This window comes from Furipterus horrens, unplaced genomic scaffold (genome assembly GCF_987537825.1).
Source record: "Furipterus horrens unplaced genomic scaffold, mFurHor1.1.pri manual_scaffold_5, whole genome shotgun sequence".
NCBI lineage: Eukaryota > Metazoa > Chordata > Mammalia > Chiroptera > Furipteridae > Furipterus > Furipterus horrens.
The window spans coordinates 200462819-200481611 of NW_028327175.1; the positions used below are offsets into that span (position 1 = coordinate 200462819).

Consider the following 18793-nt stretch of genomic DNA (forward strand, 5'->3'; position numbering starts at 1 on the left):
ACCCATGTTTACAGCAATATTATTCACAGTAGCCACGAGTTGGAAGCAACTCAAATGTCTTTAAAAAATTTATTTATTTATTTTTAGAGGGGAAGAGAGGGAGAAAAGGAGGGAGAGAATCATCAGTGTGTGGCTGCTTCCTGTGTGCCCCCAACTGGGGACCTGGCCTGCAACCCAAGCCTGTGCCCTGACTGGGAATCGTACTGGTGACCCTTTGGTTCACAGGCTGGTGCTCAATCTACTGAGCCACACCAACCAGGGCTCAAATGTCTATTGACAGATAAACAGATAAACAAAATGTATACGCAAACAATAGATTGTTCTTCCGCCTTGAAAGGAAGCAAATTCTGACACAGCTATACTTGGGTGAACCTTGAAGACATCATGCTAAGTGAAATACGCCAGTCACAGCCAGACAAATGCCAATATGATTCCGCTTCCACGAGGTATCTAAAGCAGTCAGACTGACTGGGAGGGGCTGGGGGAGGGGGAAGGGGAATTGTTTAATGGGCATAGTTTTAGATCTGCAAGATGAAAAAGTCCTGGAGATCCGATTCACCACGATGTGAGTGCACATAATCCTGCTGACCTGTACGTTTAAAAATGGCTTAGACGGTAGGTTTTATGTTGTGTGTTTTCAGCTCAGTCCCATGCACCACTTTTTAATTGTATAGATCCCATTTAAAAATGGGCGGGAGAACCATTGCTGCTTGGACCTGCGCCCTGTTTTCCTTTCAGGTTGCCGCCGCCGCTCTCCACTCCTCTTTCCTCTGACAGATCCACAGTCTCCGTGTGAATTTACAGCTTCCTTTTAGATAGGTGGCTGTGCTTAGCTACTTTCCCTTTTGAGAAACAGCACTCTTCCACGTCTTTCTCTGCCTCCTCACAGGTCCATTTTATATGACCGGACTTAATTATTTAAGACATCAGGTGAGTTACATCTCAGCTAGTCAGCAGCCTGTTAGTGGTTTCCACCTGACTCAAATTCCTTAAGGTAATTTTAATCTAGCATTTTTTTTGGGGGGGGGGTAATAAAGGTTAACCTTTTTTTTTTTTAATTAGTGACAGGAAACGGCAAAGGCCAATGATGAGGTCTATGTTAATTTCCTTGGGCTACCATAACAGGATACCACAGACTGGGTGGCTCCAACAACAGACAATTACTTTCTCACCTTTCTGGTGGCTGGAAGTTCAAGATCAGGGTGTCGGCAGGTTTGGTTTGGCTGAGGCCCCTCTCCTTGGCTCGTGGATGGCTGCTTTCTCACCATGTCCTCACACGGTCTTCTCCTCTGCACGGACACCACGCTGGTGTCTCTAATTGGGGATTGTTAATCTAACGGCATACAAACATTAGACGTGGAGAAATAAGGTAGATCACCAACCTCAGCAATACTAGGAGGTTTGACACGCCCGTGAGACAGAGTAGATCACAGCCTATGAAGTCAAGAATGGCATGTTTGCACTTGGAGAACTTACTGCTGTTTATGTGAAGAGTGAAAAAAATTTCTGGTGACCCTGACTGAAAAGGGTGAGGGAGTAGTGGCTGAGAAGACTCGGCCTCAGCTGGAAAAATTGCTTGAGGTTGTAGACAGTGCCTGGCAACAGATTCTACCTGTATCTGTAAATCCCTTCAAAACGCAGTCTAGACCCAGAAGGGCTCTTAATAGCCTATTACACAAATGTGTGGGAGTTACGTAATTACGGAAGGTCTCTTGGTATTTATGACTGGAAGCATAAGACAAGAAGTACCATGAGTGGGTCCTGTCTGTATCCACAGAGAACATCGACGGGCCTGATAACCACAAATCTGTGCTGTTTGCTTTCCCATAAATGTAATTCCATTTTAGGGAAACATCTTGGGCTTCAAACTATGGATCCGATGGTGGCCAGGTCTCTGGAATTAATGTCTATCTGTGAGAGACGTAAGCTGCACAGACGTCTCCAAAATGCACTTACCCAGCTGCTGAGCCAACAGCCTTCATTGCTTTTCAGCCCGCATGCACACTAATTTAAATATGCGTCTGTATATATGCATATGCAGGTATGCATACATGTATACGTAATTTGTTCATATGTGTATACAGACATGCATTTTTTACCCTAAGTATCTTTAAAACCTGAGTTACAGCCTTGCGTATTATTCTAGCTTCTTTTTATTCCTTTGGGGTACAAAAATTCACATGTAATATTCCTTTAACACCTGATAAAAACTTATCAAACTTGCGAGCGGCGCCAAAGTACATTTTCTGAGAATTTGATCGATGTGTATCTAGGAAGTAGTGATTTAGGGAAGTTTCCATCTGGCCAAAATTTAAGCAAGAACGTAATGATTTGCAGTCCCTATGTTTTTGTCAGATGGTTTTTAAAATACATTTACTACCTTTTTAAACTAATTTTCTACAACCACATGTAAAGTGGGTACATAAAATAGCTTTTAGGTGCGATTTGATGGCTGACCAGAAGGTAGTTAGAAATCAGAAATGGGAACTTCTTTTAAAAAATAGTTTATTTATTTGTTTGTTTATTTTATTTTTAGAGAGAGGGGAAAGGAGAAAGAGAGGGAGAGAAACATCACTGTGTGGTTGCCTCTCACTCGCGCCCCCAACTGGGGACCTGACGTGCAACCGAGTCATGTGCCTTGACTGGGAATCGAACCAGCAATGCTTGGCTCGCAGGCGGAACATTTTAATAAATGATCTCTTTCCCTTTTTAAAAAAGATTTTATTTATTTATTTTAGAGAGGGGGAAGGGAGGTAGAAAGGGAGAGAAACATCGATGAGTGAAAGAAACATCAATCAGTTGCCTCTTGATTCCCGCTCACCCCCATCTGGGGACCCGGCCCACAACCCAGGCAGTGTCCTGACCTGGAACCAAACCAATGGGCAACCGTTCAGTTTGCAGGACGATGCCCAGCCCACTGAGCCACAGTGGTCAGGGCATAATCTCTCTTTTGAAGATTGCTTTCTACTTCTTGGTTGTATTTTATGATTTTAAAAAGCATTTTAGAGTTTTAGAGATTAGTTTATAAGCATAGATGAATAACCAGAAGACTTTTTAATAAAAATCAATAAAACTATATGATTTTAAATATCTATTAAAAACATTAAAAACTGTATTGGATTATGTCGTGACTAGTTTACAAAATGTCTACTGAGTAGTAATGAACTTTGTAAGTGTATGATGTGATGGCCATTAATATTAGTGACGTACCCTGTGGCTTTTGTAAAGTAAATCTCTTTTAACCAGGCCAGTTTTTGTATATTAAAAATGTGAAAAGAGTGCTTGTCCTAAAAAGTAGTCACCTGTAATCCTCTTCCCAGATGCTGACTCTTCTGAAGTCCTTTGTGGGCGTGGGCCATAAGCCCCACTGGTGGAGGGCCCCGCTGTGGGAGAGCCGTTCCTCAGGTCCACCCCCGCCTGCATTCCGTCCCTGGATCTGTCACCCACCTCCTTCTGCCCATCTTCTTCAAATAGCTTTGGGAAGTTTCCAAAAACCAATTAGGTCCACAAGATATTGTTCACTATTAGAAATACCCGAGAGACTATGACACTCCAGAGAAGGCTTTTTTTGTTTTTGTTTTTAAGGATTTTATTTATTTATTTTTAGAGAGAAGGGAAGGAAGGGAGAGAGAGAGGGAGGAAAACGTTGATGTACGAGAGAGAAATCGATCAGTTGCCTCTCATACACCGCCCAGCTGGGGACCTGGCCCGCAACCCAGGCCTGTGTCCAGACGGAATCGAACCGGCGACCTTTGGGTTCGCAGGCCGGCACTCAATTCACTGAGCCCCACCAGCCGGGGCCTAAAGGTTTTAAAAGGTCTAAGCAGTGGCGGCTGCCACTCGCCTGGGTAGAGTCTGCGCGATCACACTGAACAGGCCAACGCTTCGCGGAGGTGTGTGCCGCACTGGGATTGCTCAGGAAAACCAGAACAGTGTCGTGACGTAATGGCGATGCCTTGCACGTGGCATGTACGTAAGCGAATCATACACTTACGTGCCCCTTTGTGTCTAGCTTTCTTTTTCACTGAGCGTAATTATTTTGAGATCCATATTGTGAAATGTATCAATAATTTATTGGTTTTGTTGTACCACGATTTGGTTATCCATTCCGCTGTTGATAGACATTTAGGTTGTTCCCCTTTTAGGGATGTTACGAATAAAGATGCTACGAACTTGCATGTACAAGTCTTTGAACAGACTTACGCCTGCATTGGGGGGCGCTACCGAGAAGTGAGACGTTTGGGTTATATGACAGGTGTATGCGTGACTTCTAAAGAAACTTCCAAACTGCTTTCCAAGGTGGCTGTACCGTTTTATAGTCCCGCCAGCAGTGTGGCCTTCGTCAGTTTTTTGGAAACCGTCTGCATTTTGAAATTTCATGCTGGTCTACTTTATTGTAGGTCTGTCATCGTGACCATTGTGTGAGCCCTTTCAGTTTGGAGCGACGTACTCGCTTCCGTCTGGGCAATTTTGTTGAATTAAATCTGTAATTTCCTCTCCACTATTTTCTCTGTACTGCCCTTCTGGGACTCCTATTAATTTTTTCTCTTATTTTACATTTCTATCTTTTAGATTTTCTTGACTTTTTCTTCCAACCCCTTTTCTGAAATGTTTTGTTCCCACTTTATTTTTATGTTCCAAGCTTTCTTCTTTTATGGATGTGATAGCTTTTCTCTCGCTAAGCTAATTACCATTTTTAGAAAAGATTTGTTCTGCTCCCTCTCTGTCTTGCCCCCGAATACTTACCTTCTGTCTGGTGGGCTCTCTCTGTCCTATTGGAGGCGTTCCTTAAATGTCCGTGGTCCTTGAACACCTCTCATATTTGAGAGGGAGGCGTCAGAAGCTGGATGTGTTGGAAAGGGACCCGTGGACAGTGTATTTCTCTATAATTAGGCAGGGGTGCTCACTTTGGGGAGCCCTAAATGTGAATACCTACTGTGTTTCATTTTAATCATCCATTTGGCGGGAGATACTAAAATATCCCAGGGCACCCGGCTGCCGGCCTTCTGGCACCCGGAGGGGACGGGGCTCACGGTTCCAGCTGCAGACCTTCCCTTCAGTCCCCTTGGACAGCCCAGCGCTTCCTCCGCCCCTCAGCTCAGCCGTTGGTCCCTGCTGCCTCTGTCCCTCCATGCTGGCCTCTTTCTGGTTCCCCGGGGCGGGTGGGAGGGCGCCCGGTCCCAGCCCTTGCCCGCCCTGCTGGGGGGCCAGTCGGAGGCTCCTCTCCCTCGGACCCAGCTCCTTTCTGACTAAATCAGTTTCTGCTTTGCCACCTGCTTCCATCTTGGTTGAACCCCCTCTTCCCTCATGGCCCCCTTTTCCATACGCCTTGCCCAGGTGGGTCTATAATTTATTATAAAAGTAGACTTTATTTTTCATGTCTTTTCTGTCACCTTAGTGGCGTTTCAGGAGAGAAGAGGTATTTATTCTCTCTCTTTTAAAAAAGATTTGATTGATTTCTATTTTTTAGAGAGAAAGGAAGGGAGGGAGAGAGGGAGAGAAACTTTGATCAGTTGCCTCTGGCAACCCAGGACTGTGCCCTGACGCCTGACCGGGATTCGAACTGGAGACCTTTCTGTCTGCAGGACGAAGCCCAACCCACTGAACCACACCAGTCAGGACAATGTTTCTTCTCTTGATCACCAGCACATTTCCGTTGAGTACTCACTGTATGACAGGCCCTCTTCGAGGTGCTGGAACAGCAAGGCTTGCACTCCCAGGAGAACGGAAGGCAGGGAATCACGGCATCTGCACCAAGGAGCAGACGACAGACGTAATAAGTAACATGTGTGATGTTAGGAGGAGATCCGTGCGGCACAGAAGCACGGCAGGGGCGGAGGCCAGGGGACGAGGCAGTCCCGGGAGTGGGGTCGCCGCCGTAAACGCCACTGAGGTGACATTTGGATGGAGAGATGTGAAGGAACGGGGTGTGTGCGTGCGCCCATGCGGGGCGCAGTGTTAAAGGCAGAGGGGACAGACAGCGTCAGGGACCTGACGGGGCGCGGGTGGGTGTCTGAGGGCGAAGGAGGGCCTTCGGCAGGTGCAGGTGAGCGGGGGCGGGGGGTGGGAGAGGTCAGACGGGGTGCAGGTCTCGGTCACGTGGGGCCTTTCCCAGCTTCGCCAGGTCGTGGGCTTTCTCTCAGGGCCACAGGAGGAGCCCCAGCGCAGAGGACCGAGCAGAGTCTCCTCTTCTTTTGAAACGATTGCCTGGCTGCTGAGTTTGGAACAGATGATGCGAATCAAGTCGGACCCAGGGAGGCCTGCGGAGGAGGCTGCTGCCACAGCCCAGGCAGGGGACAGGGCCGTGGATGGGGTGACAGCGGTGGACGTGGGGATGGTGGCAGCATGGGCTGCCGGGTGTGGTCTGAAGGGAGAACCCGCAGGATGGCTGCTGGGTTAGACGTGAGGGCGGAGGAAAAGGACGATCGGAAACCACTCCAAGGTCACTGCCTTGAGCACCTGGAAGGGTGGAGTTGCCTTTAAGGAGGTGGGCAGGCGGAGCTGCTGCGGGCAGGACAGGGGGGACCCGTCGTGGGCACGCTCAGTGTGAGGTGCCTTTTATGAGGCACCCGAGAGGCAGGCCCAGGATACGAATGGGGGAGCCCTGCGGTGTAGAAATGGTACTGGACACGGAGCTGGGTGATAGTGATGCCATGCGGGTTCATCACTTGTGACAAACGGTCCACTGCAGGGGGGCAGGTTGATGATGGGGAGGCTGTGAGTGTCGGGGGACAGAGGTATATGGGAGACATCTGTATTTTCTGTTCAGTTATCTGTGAACCTAAACCTGCCCTAAAAGATAAGGTCTGGTTTTTTTCGTACAGGGTATTAAAAGCCACGCGGCTTGGTAAGGTAGTCGAGGCAGTAAGCGTGCACGAGGAGAGACCCGAAGACTAACTGGGCAGGGCCCACCCTTAAGAGGAAGGGGAGGTGGCGGAGGGAGCAGCAGACGTGACAAGAAAAGCTAGGAGAGCTGGCATCCTGGAAGTCGAGGGAAGAAAGTGGTTCAAGATGGAGGGAAGGTCACTGCCTGGCCGTGGGTCAGATAAGCTGGGGGCAGAACGGACTCCCCAAGGTGAGACACCGGGACCTTGCAAGAGCAGCTGGGTGGGGGCTGTGGGTGGAAGTCAGGCCAGAGAGAGTTGGGGGAGGGGGAGGAGGGGACTGGGCGACGGTGATCGTGGACAGCTCATCGGAGGCACTGGGCTGAAGAGAGCGGGGCCGTTGGGGGCGTTTGGCTGTTGTCTTGAGACCGGAGAATTGCGAGCATGACGGCCGGCTGATATAATTGATCTGCCTTGCTTGGCAGGACTCCCAGTATAATCTAAAGGGACACGTGGTCTTCCTTTTTGGGTGCCTCTTCACGATGCAGGTGCAGCGTGGCCCAAGACAGAGAGCTATACCAGGAAGACCACCTGCCTCGCCCACGACTTAGGAGACCGAGCACCGTACCCCGCTGTCCTTAAAGCTATCTGGGCCTCCGTCTCCTGGTCTGTGACGTAATACACTGACCTCCCAAGCCCGCTCTGGCTGTGCTGTGGCATGAAAGTGTGACTTGAAATGAAAGGGAGATCAAACATGGGAAAGGCGGTCAAATCTGCTTGGTCCTTCCACGGGAAATTAGGGGTTTAAAGAAAGCAAAACTGGGGGCACACTCCCTCTCGGGGCCCCGCTCGCACCTTTCCCTTCCCCCTCTCCTTCCCCCAGGTGCGTTACCTTTGCCTCTCTCCCTCCTCAGCTCGGCGCCCTCCTCTTGCCTCCATAACATGCGTCTTTAGCCCATCTCTTCTGTGCCCCATGTTTACTACCCTCTGTAACTTTCTGAATGAACTTCCTCTTAAGCAAACAAAACTGATGTAAAAACGTGGGCCTCAACGTGTATAGCTTACACCCAGCCAAGATTTTGATCAGTTTCCAGCTACTAACACCCCCACTCCTGATTTAAAGGTATAGACACTGCATACATTTTGCCAGACAGGAAAACAGTAATGAAAATGAAACTCACCCATTGTCTCATTATCTAGAGAGAAAAATACAGGCATATCGCGGAGATGTTGAGGGTTCGGGTCCAGCCCACTACAGTAAAGGGAGTCATGACCTTTCTGCTGGTGGAGGGTCTTGCCTTCGGTTTGTAAACAAATAAAAAATAATATATATATATATATGTATACACACACACACACACACACACACCATCTGTGAAGCACTATAAAGCGAGGCACAATAAAATGTGCTGCAGTAGTAACATTTTGGCATAGTTTTCTATTACTGATTTTTTTCAATGAAAGCTTAATCATAAGCACGTTCCCACACCCCCAAATATTCTTTATGCCGTTCTTACAGCTGTTCAGTATTCCATCATAGGGATATACCACTGTAACTTCGTAATTCCACTAGTGGGCATTTAGAACTTTGCACCTAAATCTTTGCATCTCTTATCTTTCCTTTGGCATCAATTCCCAGCTGTAGAATTATTCACTGGTCCAGATGGGTATAAACAGTTTGAAGGCTCTGACACACGTCGCCAGATGCACATCCTAACACACCCGCCTCTCTTGCCTTCCAGAGAAGTCGTAACAGTTTACTTCCCTCTCTTTACTCAGCTTGTCAATTGCATCACTGTTACTAACCTGGCCAACTTTCTACAGTTTCTTTTTAAAATGTCACTTTTTACTGCATATGGGCTAAAGTTTATTATTTGTTGAAACAACATTGTAGGGAGAATAATTCAGATTTTAGTAAGTTTCTGTGTGCCTACATGTGCCCCTTGCTTTCTTGTTTACTGCTACTGACTGCCACACCCTTAGAATGTAGGCGGCAGCCCTTCCTTGAGGCTGTGTTTAGGGGCACAGAGCTGGTCTGCTATATGGCCAGGACTGGTACCCAGATTGTTTGACTCAAATAAGTATAATTTATTTACTTATTTTACTATACCTCCCTTGCCTCAAATGACCTAAAATATTCTTTATAAGAAACTCTAAAATACATTTTAAAAAATATTTTATTTACTTACTCATTTTTAGAGAGAGGGGAAGGGAGGGAGAAAAAGAGGGAGAGAAACATCAATGTGTGGTTGCCTATCGTGTGCCCCCAGCCAGGGACCTGGCCCACAACCTAGGCATGTGCCCTGACTGGTAATCGAACCGGTGACCCTCTGGTTTGCAGGTCGGTGCCCAGTCCACTGAGCCACACAAGCCAGGGCTAAAATACATTTTAAGAGACTAATATTATTCATAGCTTACCAATCTTTAAAAGTTTCTGAGTAGAATAAATATTAAACACTAAAGTCAATAACCACTCTGGAGTTCTGCTTTACTAGGAGACACCTTGGTCTCTTGCTCCTTGTCTGGTCCGAATGAAAGTTGTTCAACCAAAGGGCCAAAGTGCTTGTTTTCTTTTTGCCCAGTCTGGCTACCAGTGTTTGTGGAGGGTTGAGAGTGGGTGATGCTATTTGGATGGCAGGCATCTTCAGCCCACATGCAAACCACAGGCAGAACTCAATCGTGTGCTCTGTGTGTGTGTGTTTTCTTTTGGCAAGTTTTAGGGACAGTGAGGCTCTATCCCTTTACACTTGTCTTCTATACAATGCACATTGACAACTGGCTCTTAGATCTTTAGACACAAAACAGATAATTATAGCAATTTCAGGACAGTCTTTTGTGTTTTGAAACCAATTTTTTTAAAGACTTATTTTTATTTTGTTTTTTTACTTATTGATTTGAGAGAGAGAAGAAGGGAGAGAGATATCGGTTTGTTATTCCACTTATTTATTCAATCATTGGTTGATTCTTGTATGTGCCCTGACCAGGGATTGAACCCACAACCTTGGGGTATGGGGATGATGCTCCAACTAACTGAGCTACCCGGCCAGGGCTGTCCTGAAATGAATTTTAAACTGTGCACGTGAAACCTTAACCATGGGTCTTTATTTTTGTACTTACTACGTACGTGATACACTAACAGGACAGCAAGAAGGAGTTGAAGCCATTCTACTTTCACTTTATTTCAGAAAGTCCTGGCCATCTTCTCAGCTCAGGACGGATTCATACGCGTGTCCTAGGGTTTTTTCAAGGATGGCAGGAGGGGACCTGGCAACCTACAGAACATCCGTCTGTGTCTCACTTTTCACCCGTTGTACCTGCCACCTTATTTCCTGTTAGGATGATCTGTAATTTTCTGGGGAGGGATGTTGCACAAATCCCTCTGTGACTGTTAGGAGAACAGGAGGGACCTCATCTGGACCCAGGACTGGACCAGAGTTTAACAGTTAGCCCTCCTCTTACAGGAGGGGAGGGGGCAGCTTGGTCCCCCACGTGGGCCAACGACAGGAGACGTTTTTATCATTATTTACTTATAATTTTTTTGTCGAATCCGTTGGGGTGAGGTTGGTTAATAAGTTATATGGGTTTCAGGCCTCCAGTTCTATAGCGCATCGTCTGTATATTGTATTGTGTGCTCAGCAACCGGACGCGTTTGTAAAATCGAGCTTTTGGCTCCCGCCGACACTCGCTCTGTCCCTGGTCTCCGGCTGAAACGGCGCCGAGAGACAGCGCGGGGGAGGCGAGGGAGCGATGAAACCCGGCGGAGCCCCCTTCTCCCCCCACCCCCCCTCCACCTCGCGGCCGCCACGAAGCTCAAGCGACCCCCTCGAGCGACCTACAGGCGCGGGGCGGGGCGGGGCGGCACCGCCCGGGGGCGGAGCTTGCTGGAGCGTGGGCGGGGCCCGGGCTGGCCCTGGTTCAGACTCTGACCCAGGCCCGCGCTGGGCTTTCCTGGGACCTATAGGCGTCGGTCCCGGCAGAGTCCCCATCACTTCCAGTTTTCCTGCCCAGAAGGAAATGGAGGGTCCAGCCCCAAGCTGGACAGATATTCATTCTGCTGGCATTTGTGAAGCGTACACAGTACAGGGTCAGCAGTAGCTATGATTTTTGTGAGTCATCTGATACCGAGCTTGGTGCTAGGCGCTTGGCCCTAGGAATTCAGATAACTGTAGTTACCAACAGCTTGTTTTACAGATGCGGAAACTGAGGTTTGGGGAGATTAGGACTTATCTAGGTCACACAACCAGTGAGTGACCATTCATCAGGTCTAGGTTTCCTCCCAAAGAGCTCTTTCTTTTGCCCTGTACCACTCTGCCCCAGACCCCTCCATCTCTCTGCTCAAGACTGCTGTGGCCTCCCAGCTGGCCTCCGGGATCTGCTTCTGTCCCTACTCGATCTGTTCTCATTCTGTAGAGATTTAACACTGGAGATGGATGGGTGGTAGGTTTACAGAGGGTTCGCTTTGTAATTGTTTTATACTTTACATATGTTATCAACTTTTTGGATGTATTTAATGTTTAATTAAAAATGTGTTAAAGGAGCCCTGGCTGGTGCGGCTCAGTGAACTGAGCGCCGCCCTGCGAACCAGAGCGTTGCCGGTTCGATTCCTAGAGAATTGGAAGGTTGCTGGTTTGACTCCCGGGCAGGGCACATGCCTGAGTTGCAGGCCAGGTCCCTGGCTGAGGGCATGCAAACAGCAACCACACATTGGTGTTTCTCTCTCTCTCTTTCTCCCTCCCTTGCCCCTCTCTAACAATAAATAAATAAAATTTTAAAAAAATGTGTTAAAGGAAAAAAAAATAACACCCTAACATTTGAGCTGGGTTCTAACCCCGTTCCTAGTCACCATGGTCTCCTTGAGTTGCAGCCGAAAACACCTATAACCTTCAGGGCCCCAAAGGCCTCTCCTGGCCGCAGAGGGGGAAAGTGCTTAGAAATACTCGGAGGAAAATGGCTTTGAAAGGGGAAGGGAAGGGAGAGAGATGAGGAGCCATCATAGGGCCAGAGATGGGGCGAGCTGGGACTGAGGGGGTGGGAGGGAAAACGAGGGGAACTGGGAAGCTCAGAATAGAAGATATAAAAGAAAGTGCCAGCTAGTGAAAATACTCTGAAAGGGTGGGTGGAGGGGGGCCAACGACTGGGGATCGGTTTAGAAAAATAGCAATTAGCACATCTAAAAATAACGTCCAATTTAGGAACAAAGCCTGATACAGAAGGAGAAGAATGAGACTCGCTAAAAAGACAATTCTTCGTAAAAGCAAGTGCTCAAGGAAAGGGAGCTAATGACATCCCTTTTGGGGATGTTTGGCTGAAGAAATGAGATAATAGATTAGTGAGTGAGGCGCGTGGAGCTGAGCAAGTGACTAGTGGCAGAGAGGGAAAAAATCAGATCCAGAGCGCAGGCGAGCGTTGAGTGCAGTGTCCCTACCGGAAGGTGTGCCACGTGTCCCCAAAGTTAGAGAAGTGCCCGGGCCAGCCTGTGTGCGAGGCAGAGGCATCGCTCTGCTGGAACCCATGGAGTTTCTACAGAATTCCCCCGAGGTCCGCCCCTGTAGTAGCCTCAAGGCCGAGGCGCCCAAGTTTCAGCTTGCGCGCAGCGCAGCCGGGGACGGGGTGCCCACCGGCGGAGGCTCGGCTCACTTCGCTCGAGGGCACGGTGCGCGGCCCGGACCCTGGCGACACCCCACCGGCATTCGCTGCCGTGAGAAGGCTCAGAGCCCATGGAGTCGCGGGGTGGGCAGGCCCGAGGGCTCTGGATCCTGGATACCCTGGGCGTAGAGGCAAAAGCCGTGGACCGCGCCCGGGTTTTGCAGAACCACGAGGCCTCGGCTTCCCAGTCTGTGAACCCGGAGATGACACCCGCCTGCTACCCGCGGGGAATTTGTGCAGCACCCCTCCCCAGAAAGTACGAGTAATCCTAACAGAGAGAATAAGGGGGCGGTACAATGGGGAAAAGTTCGGCGGAGACAAACGTTACACAGGTTGCCAGGTCCACCCCTGCCGGGACGCCCACGGCGTCGTGCCTGTTTCTCGCGGCTGCAGGGAGAGAGCGGGGGACTGGGATAGACACTGGAGCTGGGACGGGACGGGCGGGGCAGCATCTCCCGCGAGCCCCGGAGCGGCGAACGGACCCGGGACGCGCGAATCTCTGGGGCAGGGTTTCTAAATCTTCCGTGGCGCGGGCTTTTTCTGGACGGGTACGCTCATCCCAGGCGCGGGGTCCGGTCCCGGGGTTCGGGGAGTCACCCGACTCCGCCCTGGAGCCCCGGGGCGGGACGCGAGGCCCTCGCCCGGGTGGGCGGGCAGGGAGCGAGTAGTGCGCCACGCGGCGGCAAGTCGGGAGCGTGGCGGGGTGGGGGCCGACCGCGCCGGGGCGGTGCTGAGCCGGCTCCTCCTCTCCTCCGCCTCCTCCTCCTCCTCCTCGCCTTCCTCTGGCTCAGCTGCCGCGCGCCCGCCTGCTCCTCCTTCCAAACCCGGGTGCCCGCGGAGGAGATGTTTAACCGCGCGGTGAGCCGCCTGAGCAGAAAGCGACCGCCGTCAGGTAAGCTGCTCCTGGGGCCCGCGGGCTGGGGCTCGGAGCGCCCCGAGGAGCCTTCTCTCCCTCCCGCCTGGACTCGGGCGCGGCTGGGCGATGCCGCCCCGACGAGAGCCCCGGCCGCGCGCGCCACCTCTCCCCGCGCGGACCAGCGCTCCTGCGGTCCCAGCCGCGGCGGGAGCGCGGAGCCCGAGAGGCGCCCGAGGGAGGAAGTTTGGCGGAAAGGAGGAAGAGCAGCAGTGTCCATTTTAGAGGCTGGGAGAGAAGGAGACGCCGAACACCTCCAAACTTTGCATTTGGTGTGGGCTCCGGGTTCCCAGCGCAGAGCGTCCAGCGGGTTTCCCGGGTTCTGGAGTTCTTGCGCTGCGGGCGTTGGAGCAACGGATGCCCGTCCGGCGCCCGGGGGAGGCAGGCACCCCTTGACCCCGGGCATCCGACCGGGCATCCAGGCTTTGGCGCCTTCAGCACCACGGAGCCAAAATGTGGGGCCTCGAGGGACACCAGGGTGGAGAAGGGCACTCCGTAGTTCGTGCCAGGAAAGCGCTGAAATTGCAAAGGATTCGACTTGGCTGTCACCCTGGACCACTCTGAGCTACAATTTGGGGTAACCTGATAGGACAAAAAACCCACGATGAAGATGAAACCGTGCCCCCGATTCCAACCTTTTTGTTCCTAATAATGGCTTCGCTCCTTTGGGCGGTTAATGTGGGTCCAGTTCTGCGTTCACCCTTAGGACCACCCACTGAGACAGGTATTTTCGGGACCACTTCCCAGAGGAAGAAACGGAAGCCAGGAGCTGTTAGGTAACTTGCCCCCAGGTCACAGAGGAATGGATGAAGAATCCAGTTTTGCCTGACTCTGGAGTTCAGAGGCTTTTCCATTGCCTCCCACTTCAAGAGTGATTCCTGCTTAGTAAGAGTCTCTACAGGGTGGTCTCTGCCCTCTTTCCACCTAACATCATTTTATTAGGGACACTGTGTTTCCGAGGGGATGGGCCTGGGCCTGGCTGGTGTGGCTCCGTGGATTGAGCACCGGCCTGTGAAACAAAGAAAGGGTCACCGGTTGGATTCCCAGTCAGGGCACACGCCTGGGTTGTGGGCCAGGTCGCCAGTTGGGGGCACTCAAGAGGCAACTGCACATTGGTGTTTCTCTTCCTCTCTTTCTGCCATTCTTCCCCTCTCTCTAAAAATAAATAAATAAAATATTAAATTTAAAAAAGAAGAAGAAGAAGAAGAAGATGGGCCTGGATCCAGCCTGGCTGGGACCTAAATCCCATCTCCACCAATTAGGACCTGGGAAACCGCTCTGCGTCTGTGCAGAGGAGGATCTACAATCCTAGCCAGCCCTTTTAGACCACTTAATTGGAGGTAGTGTCCCATCCATTAGGCTATGCAAATCATTGCATTTAGTGTTTAGGACAACCCTGAGGAAGCAGAACTTCCTAAGGTTATTGTAAGCAGCTTATATGAGTGCTTGTGGCCACATAAACATTGCCTGGTGGGCTGTGGGTCAAAGCAGTCCCCGTGGGTGTTCATTTTAGCTCTCCCCTGCTGTTGGGTGATCGCAGACCTGTGGAGCGGTAGTCAGAGCCTGCGCTCTGGAGTTCAACTCCTGGTTTCCATCCTATCTATCACTTAGCGACTTTGGACAACTTCCTTGACCTCTGAGCCAACTGCTTAATTATCAAAAATTTGGGAGCTGGTTGCTAAACCATACCTAGCCTGAAATTGGCTATCGTTGGATATTTATACCAGGGAAACTGGCAAATGCTAAAAATCCAGCTTTTTTTTTTTTTTCTCCTTAGGAGAGCTCGTTTGCCAGTACACCTCTATGTCCATTTCCCCATCCGTAAAGTGGGTTTCATAGAATTGGAGGATGAAGTAGATAAAGTGTGTTCAGTGAAGTAAGTCCCTAGTACAATGCCTGGCACATAAGAAGTACTCACACTTAGTTGTTATCTTCCCCCCATTCCTTTTATAATTAGAACTGCTGTGAACATCCGTGCACAGGTTATTCATTGTGTGGACCCTTGTGGGTTTGAAGTCTTCCAGACAGAACAACTGAATGATGGCACAGACATGGTTTTAGGGTCCTGTTGCATATGGACAGGTTGTACCCCAGAAAGATCGGGGGCAGTTTTAGGGATACCAGTGGAGTGGACCTCTTCCAGGACAACACGTTTTAAGCCTGATGAAATGTTTGGTCGCTGATAGAAAGATCAGAAGCTAAAAATCATGACTTGGTATTGGATGCCCAGGGTCCAAGGGCCTGATTTTCTTACGATTTTTAGGTTTAAAGCCTGCCCCTCCCCCACCCCAAGGAAAGGGCAGATTAGGTCCTGCCAGCTGGTCATCACCCAGCAGGGGGAAAAGAAGGAGCCAGTGAGAGAGGGGGTGTGCGGGTGCTCGAATCAGAGGTGCTGCTCACAGAGTCAGCCAAGTCACCCACAGACCCGGTACTGATTTAATGTTCTTAAAGGCGCCGCGCAAAAGCAGGACCCGCCCCTGCGAGACCCCCAGTTTGGACCTGGCTGCAGCCCTGTCTCCCAGCGCCTTTTACTCTAGGTCTTTCCTGCTGGAGACCATGTCTTTAAGCTGAGGGTCTGGCCTTCCCAGCTCCTCATTCCAAGGGTCCAAGTGTGATTCCCTTATTCTCCTTCCTGAGGTTCCTCAGAATGTGTTCACCAACCATGTGGGGGAAGGTGGGGGAGGAGCTTGACAAAATGCAGCTTTCCCGCCACGGGCCAGACCCACGGGTTCAGTCTCGGGACCGAGGCTGAAGGGAGAGCAGGTGATTCTCATGTCACTGAAGTGTTAAGACCCCTGAAGGATTCTGCCCACCCACCCTGCCCCCTACTGCCACCTGCACTGTTGCTACTAACTGCGACGCTGCTCAGCGGAAGAGCCAAGCCAAAGCCACAGCCCTGGGACCAGACCAACACCAGCCGGGGAACCCCCACCTGCCAGCCAGGCCTCGGCGCCCCCAGCCCGGGCCTGTTACACATCATCCCATTAAACTTCTGGGACCAGTTTCAGACTTGTCGCTGGGCTTAAGTTTTTATTTAAAGATGACAGTTGACACCGCGATTTAAGGTCTTTGTTTTAACAACCCAGTGGCGTGCAGTTGTGGCCCCTGGGGAAATTCCCTGTACGCTGACCCGGGCTCCAGCCTTGGCATTCAGGGAGGGGAAAGCAGGGCAGAGAGAGGCTGGGCGGGACCCAGGGGCGTCCCCTTGTTCGGGTGCGGTCAGCGCCTCGCCGGCTGGGTCCGAGGTGCCAGCTCTGAGCGCCGCGGAGGGCCGCCTGCGGACCGGCCGCCGGAGGACCTGACTTTCACTGACTTGGTGGTTGACCTGCTGTCTCCTTTCCTCGCTGTTAGGGAAACCTCCACAGGTGCTCATTTCCTGGGTGAACTGAATCACTTCTCTCCTGGGGCTGAGTAAGCCCCTCAGGCCCTGCCGCTGGGCTCTGGGAACCGCTTGTTGATACTAAATTTACTCTGCCGGGCTTCTTCTGCTTCTCCCAGATAGCTCGCCTGCCCGGGGGTGGCTGTGGGGGCCCCGGGGGCCCAGACAGGCCCGTGGCAGCAGGTCCCGATAAGGGCTGCCAGGAGCAGACACTGCAGTGCCCCAGTCCCTTGCAGACTTCCTGGAACAAATTGCCCTTCCCAGCAAGTTCCCGTTTCTCAAGGGCCCTGCCTGTGGGTCAGCTTTTCTCTCTCCTGTGCGGGGCGCTCAGGGACCCCTAATCTGGACTGCCCAGGCCCACCCCCCACCCTACCCATTTCTGCCCCTGGGGGGCTGGACATTCCTACTTCTGTGCCTTTGCTCTTGAGGGTGTCCCCTGTGGAAAACCGGCCTCCCTGCTCCAGCAAACCTGCTCTTCCAGGCCTCCTGGTGCCTCTCTCTGCCCCCGAAATGCAGCCTGTCCGTTTCAACTTTCCCTGGACAGCTGCGGAGGCCGCCCGGGGCAGGGACTTGTCCGGAGCTGCCCACTTCAGAGGGGACAGAGCAGAGAACCCAGCTCTCTGACCCAAGTCCAGGGCTACCTGCACGAACGCGCGCAGTATCCATTTCGTCATCTCATGAAAAAATATTTGGACAACAAATATGGAGAACATGACTCTTCTCTTTCCTTTCCCGCCTCCCTTTCTTCTTTCTTTCTTTTCTTTTTAGTTTTCTTTTTTACTTTCTTCCTTTCTCCAGACAGGACATTAAAAGCAAACAACGCCATCATCAACCATCTTTATCTTCCACAGACCAAGGGCATCTAACACCCCAGAGAGTAGGAAAGATATAATCTCCTGTGAAGAGCTATTCTGATACAAAAGAGTCTTGGAATAGGGAGAGGCCCCGGGTAGTGGGGAGAGGAAGGCCTGTCCTCCCCTGGGTAGCCCTTGAATTTTGCACCATGTAAGTAAATACAATGATCTATTTAAAAACAAAAACCCAAACCACCAAAACCCCAGACTGTCTTCCTGTATCCACGCATCTGGACATTTCCTTATTCTGACTCTCATTTCTTCACAGACCAGTGGAGAAAACCTCGTGCCTTCCTGCGGCATTGGGGGCCTATGGCCCTGCGGGAACTCCTGGTATCATCTCAATTGATTTTAAATTCTGTGAGGGAAGGGATCCCGCCTTTCACTTTTTGCACCTCTCGTGGCCCTTTGCCTCCCAGGCCTTTCCAGCCAGACAACCTCAGGATGAATCCTAACTCGTCTGCTTCCTTGCCTGCTCCTTTGGAGCAAGTTATGTCACTGCTTTGTGCCTCGGTTTCCTCATCTGTAAAATGGGCCCACGGTACGCCCGCCTTCCAGGGGTTGCTGGGAAGCTGAGGTGGGATTTAGTGAGTGCTCAGTAAATGCCACCTATTTTTATAGCTGTCCTTCTGCTCTCTGCCTTGCCCCCCAAATCTATCAGAAAGGCACAGCTCTTACTCTCAACAAACGCAGAGTCTACCCGACTGACCCTGGAGGGAACAGTCACAGGCCTTGAGGTAGGGGTCAGGGGACAGTGACGCAGAAAAGGAGAGTGAGGCCATGTTTACGCATACAGGTGAGGTCCCAGAGGAAGCACGGGGGCTTTCGGAAAGTGGAAAACATAATGGCAGGGTCCTCTCCTCACCCCCAGGACAGGGCGCGTGGGTAGTTTCGTGTTCTCTGGGCCTGTGCTTAGAAAGTGAGGATTCTGGGGAGGCTGCGAATAACAGTCCAGCGTTCTTGTTTCCTTCCCTCTGGTAGGAACTAGAAACCAGCGGCCATCTGGTGTTTAGTCCACTCAAAAGAGGATGTTGAGGCTTATTTTTCCTTCGGACCCAAGGGTGCTCGAGAGCCCCGGAGCCCCGGGCCTGTCTTACACAGCACGTCCCTGAGAAGACAGTGCAACCTGGGGCTGCGTGGATCTCCCCCGGCGGACCCCAGAGCATGGAACGTAAGG

General features: G+C 51.1%; 1 protein-coding gene across 2 annotated transcripts in view; it reads left to right on the forward strand.

Annotated features, from left to right (window-relative positions):
• The first annotated feature begins 13240 nt into the window (after positions 1-13240).
• RGS10 (regulator of G protein signaling 10) overlaps positions 13241-18793 on the forward strand; it is a 32910-nt gene continuing 27357 nt past the window's right edge. The window contains exon 1 of one of the 2 annotated variants that reach the window (XM_090279588.1): positions 13241-13362. In XM_090279588.1, coding sequence (XP_090135714.1) covers positions 13314-13362 — 49 coding nt within the window. In that variant the 5' untranslated portion in view covers positions 13241-13313. Of the gene's footprint in view, positions 13363-18703; positions 18788-18793 lie in introns of those variants that run through there. The other variant, XM_090279589.1, reaches the window with a different exon arrangement.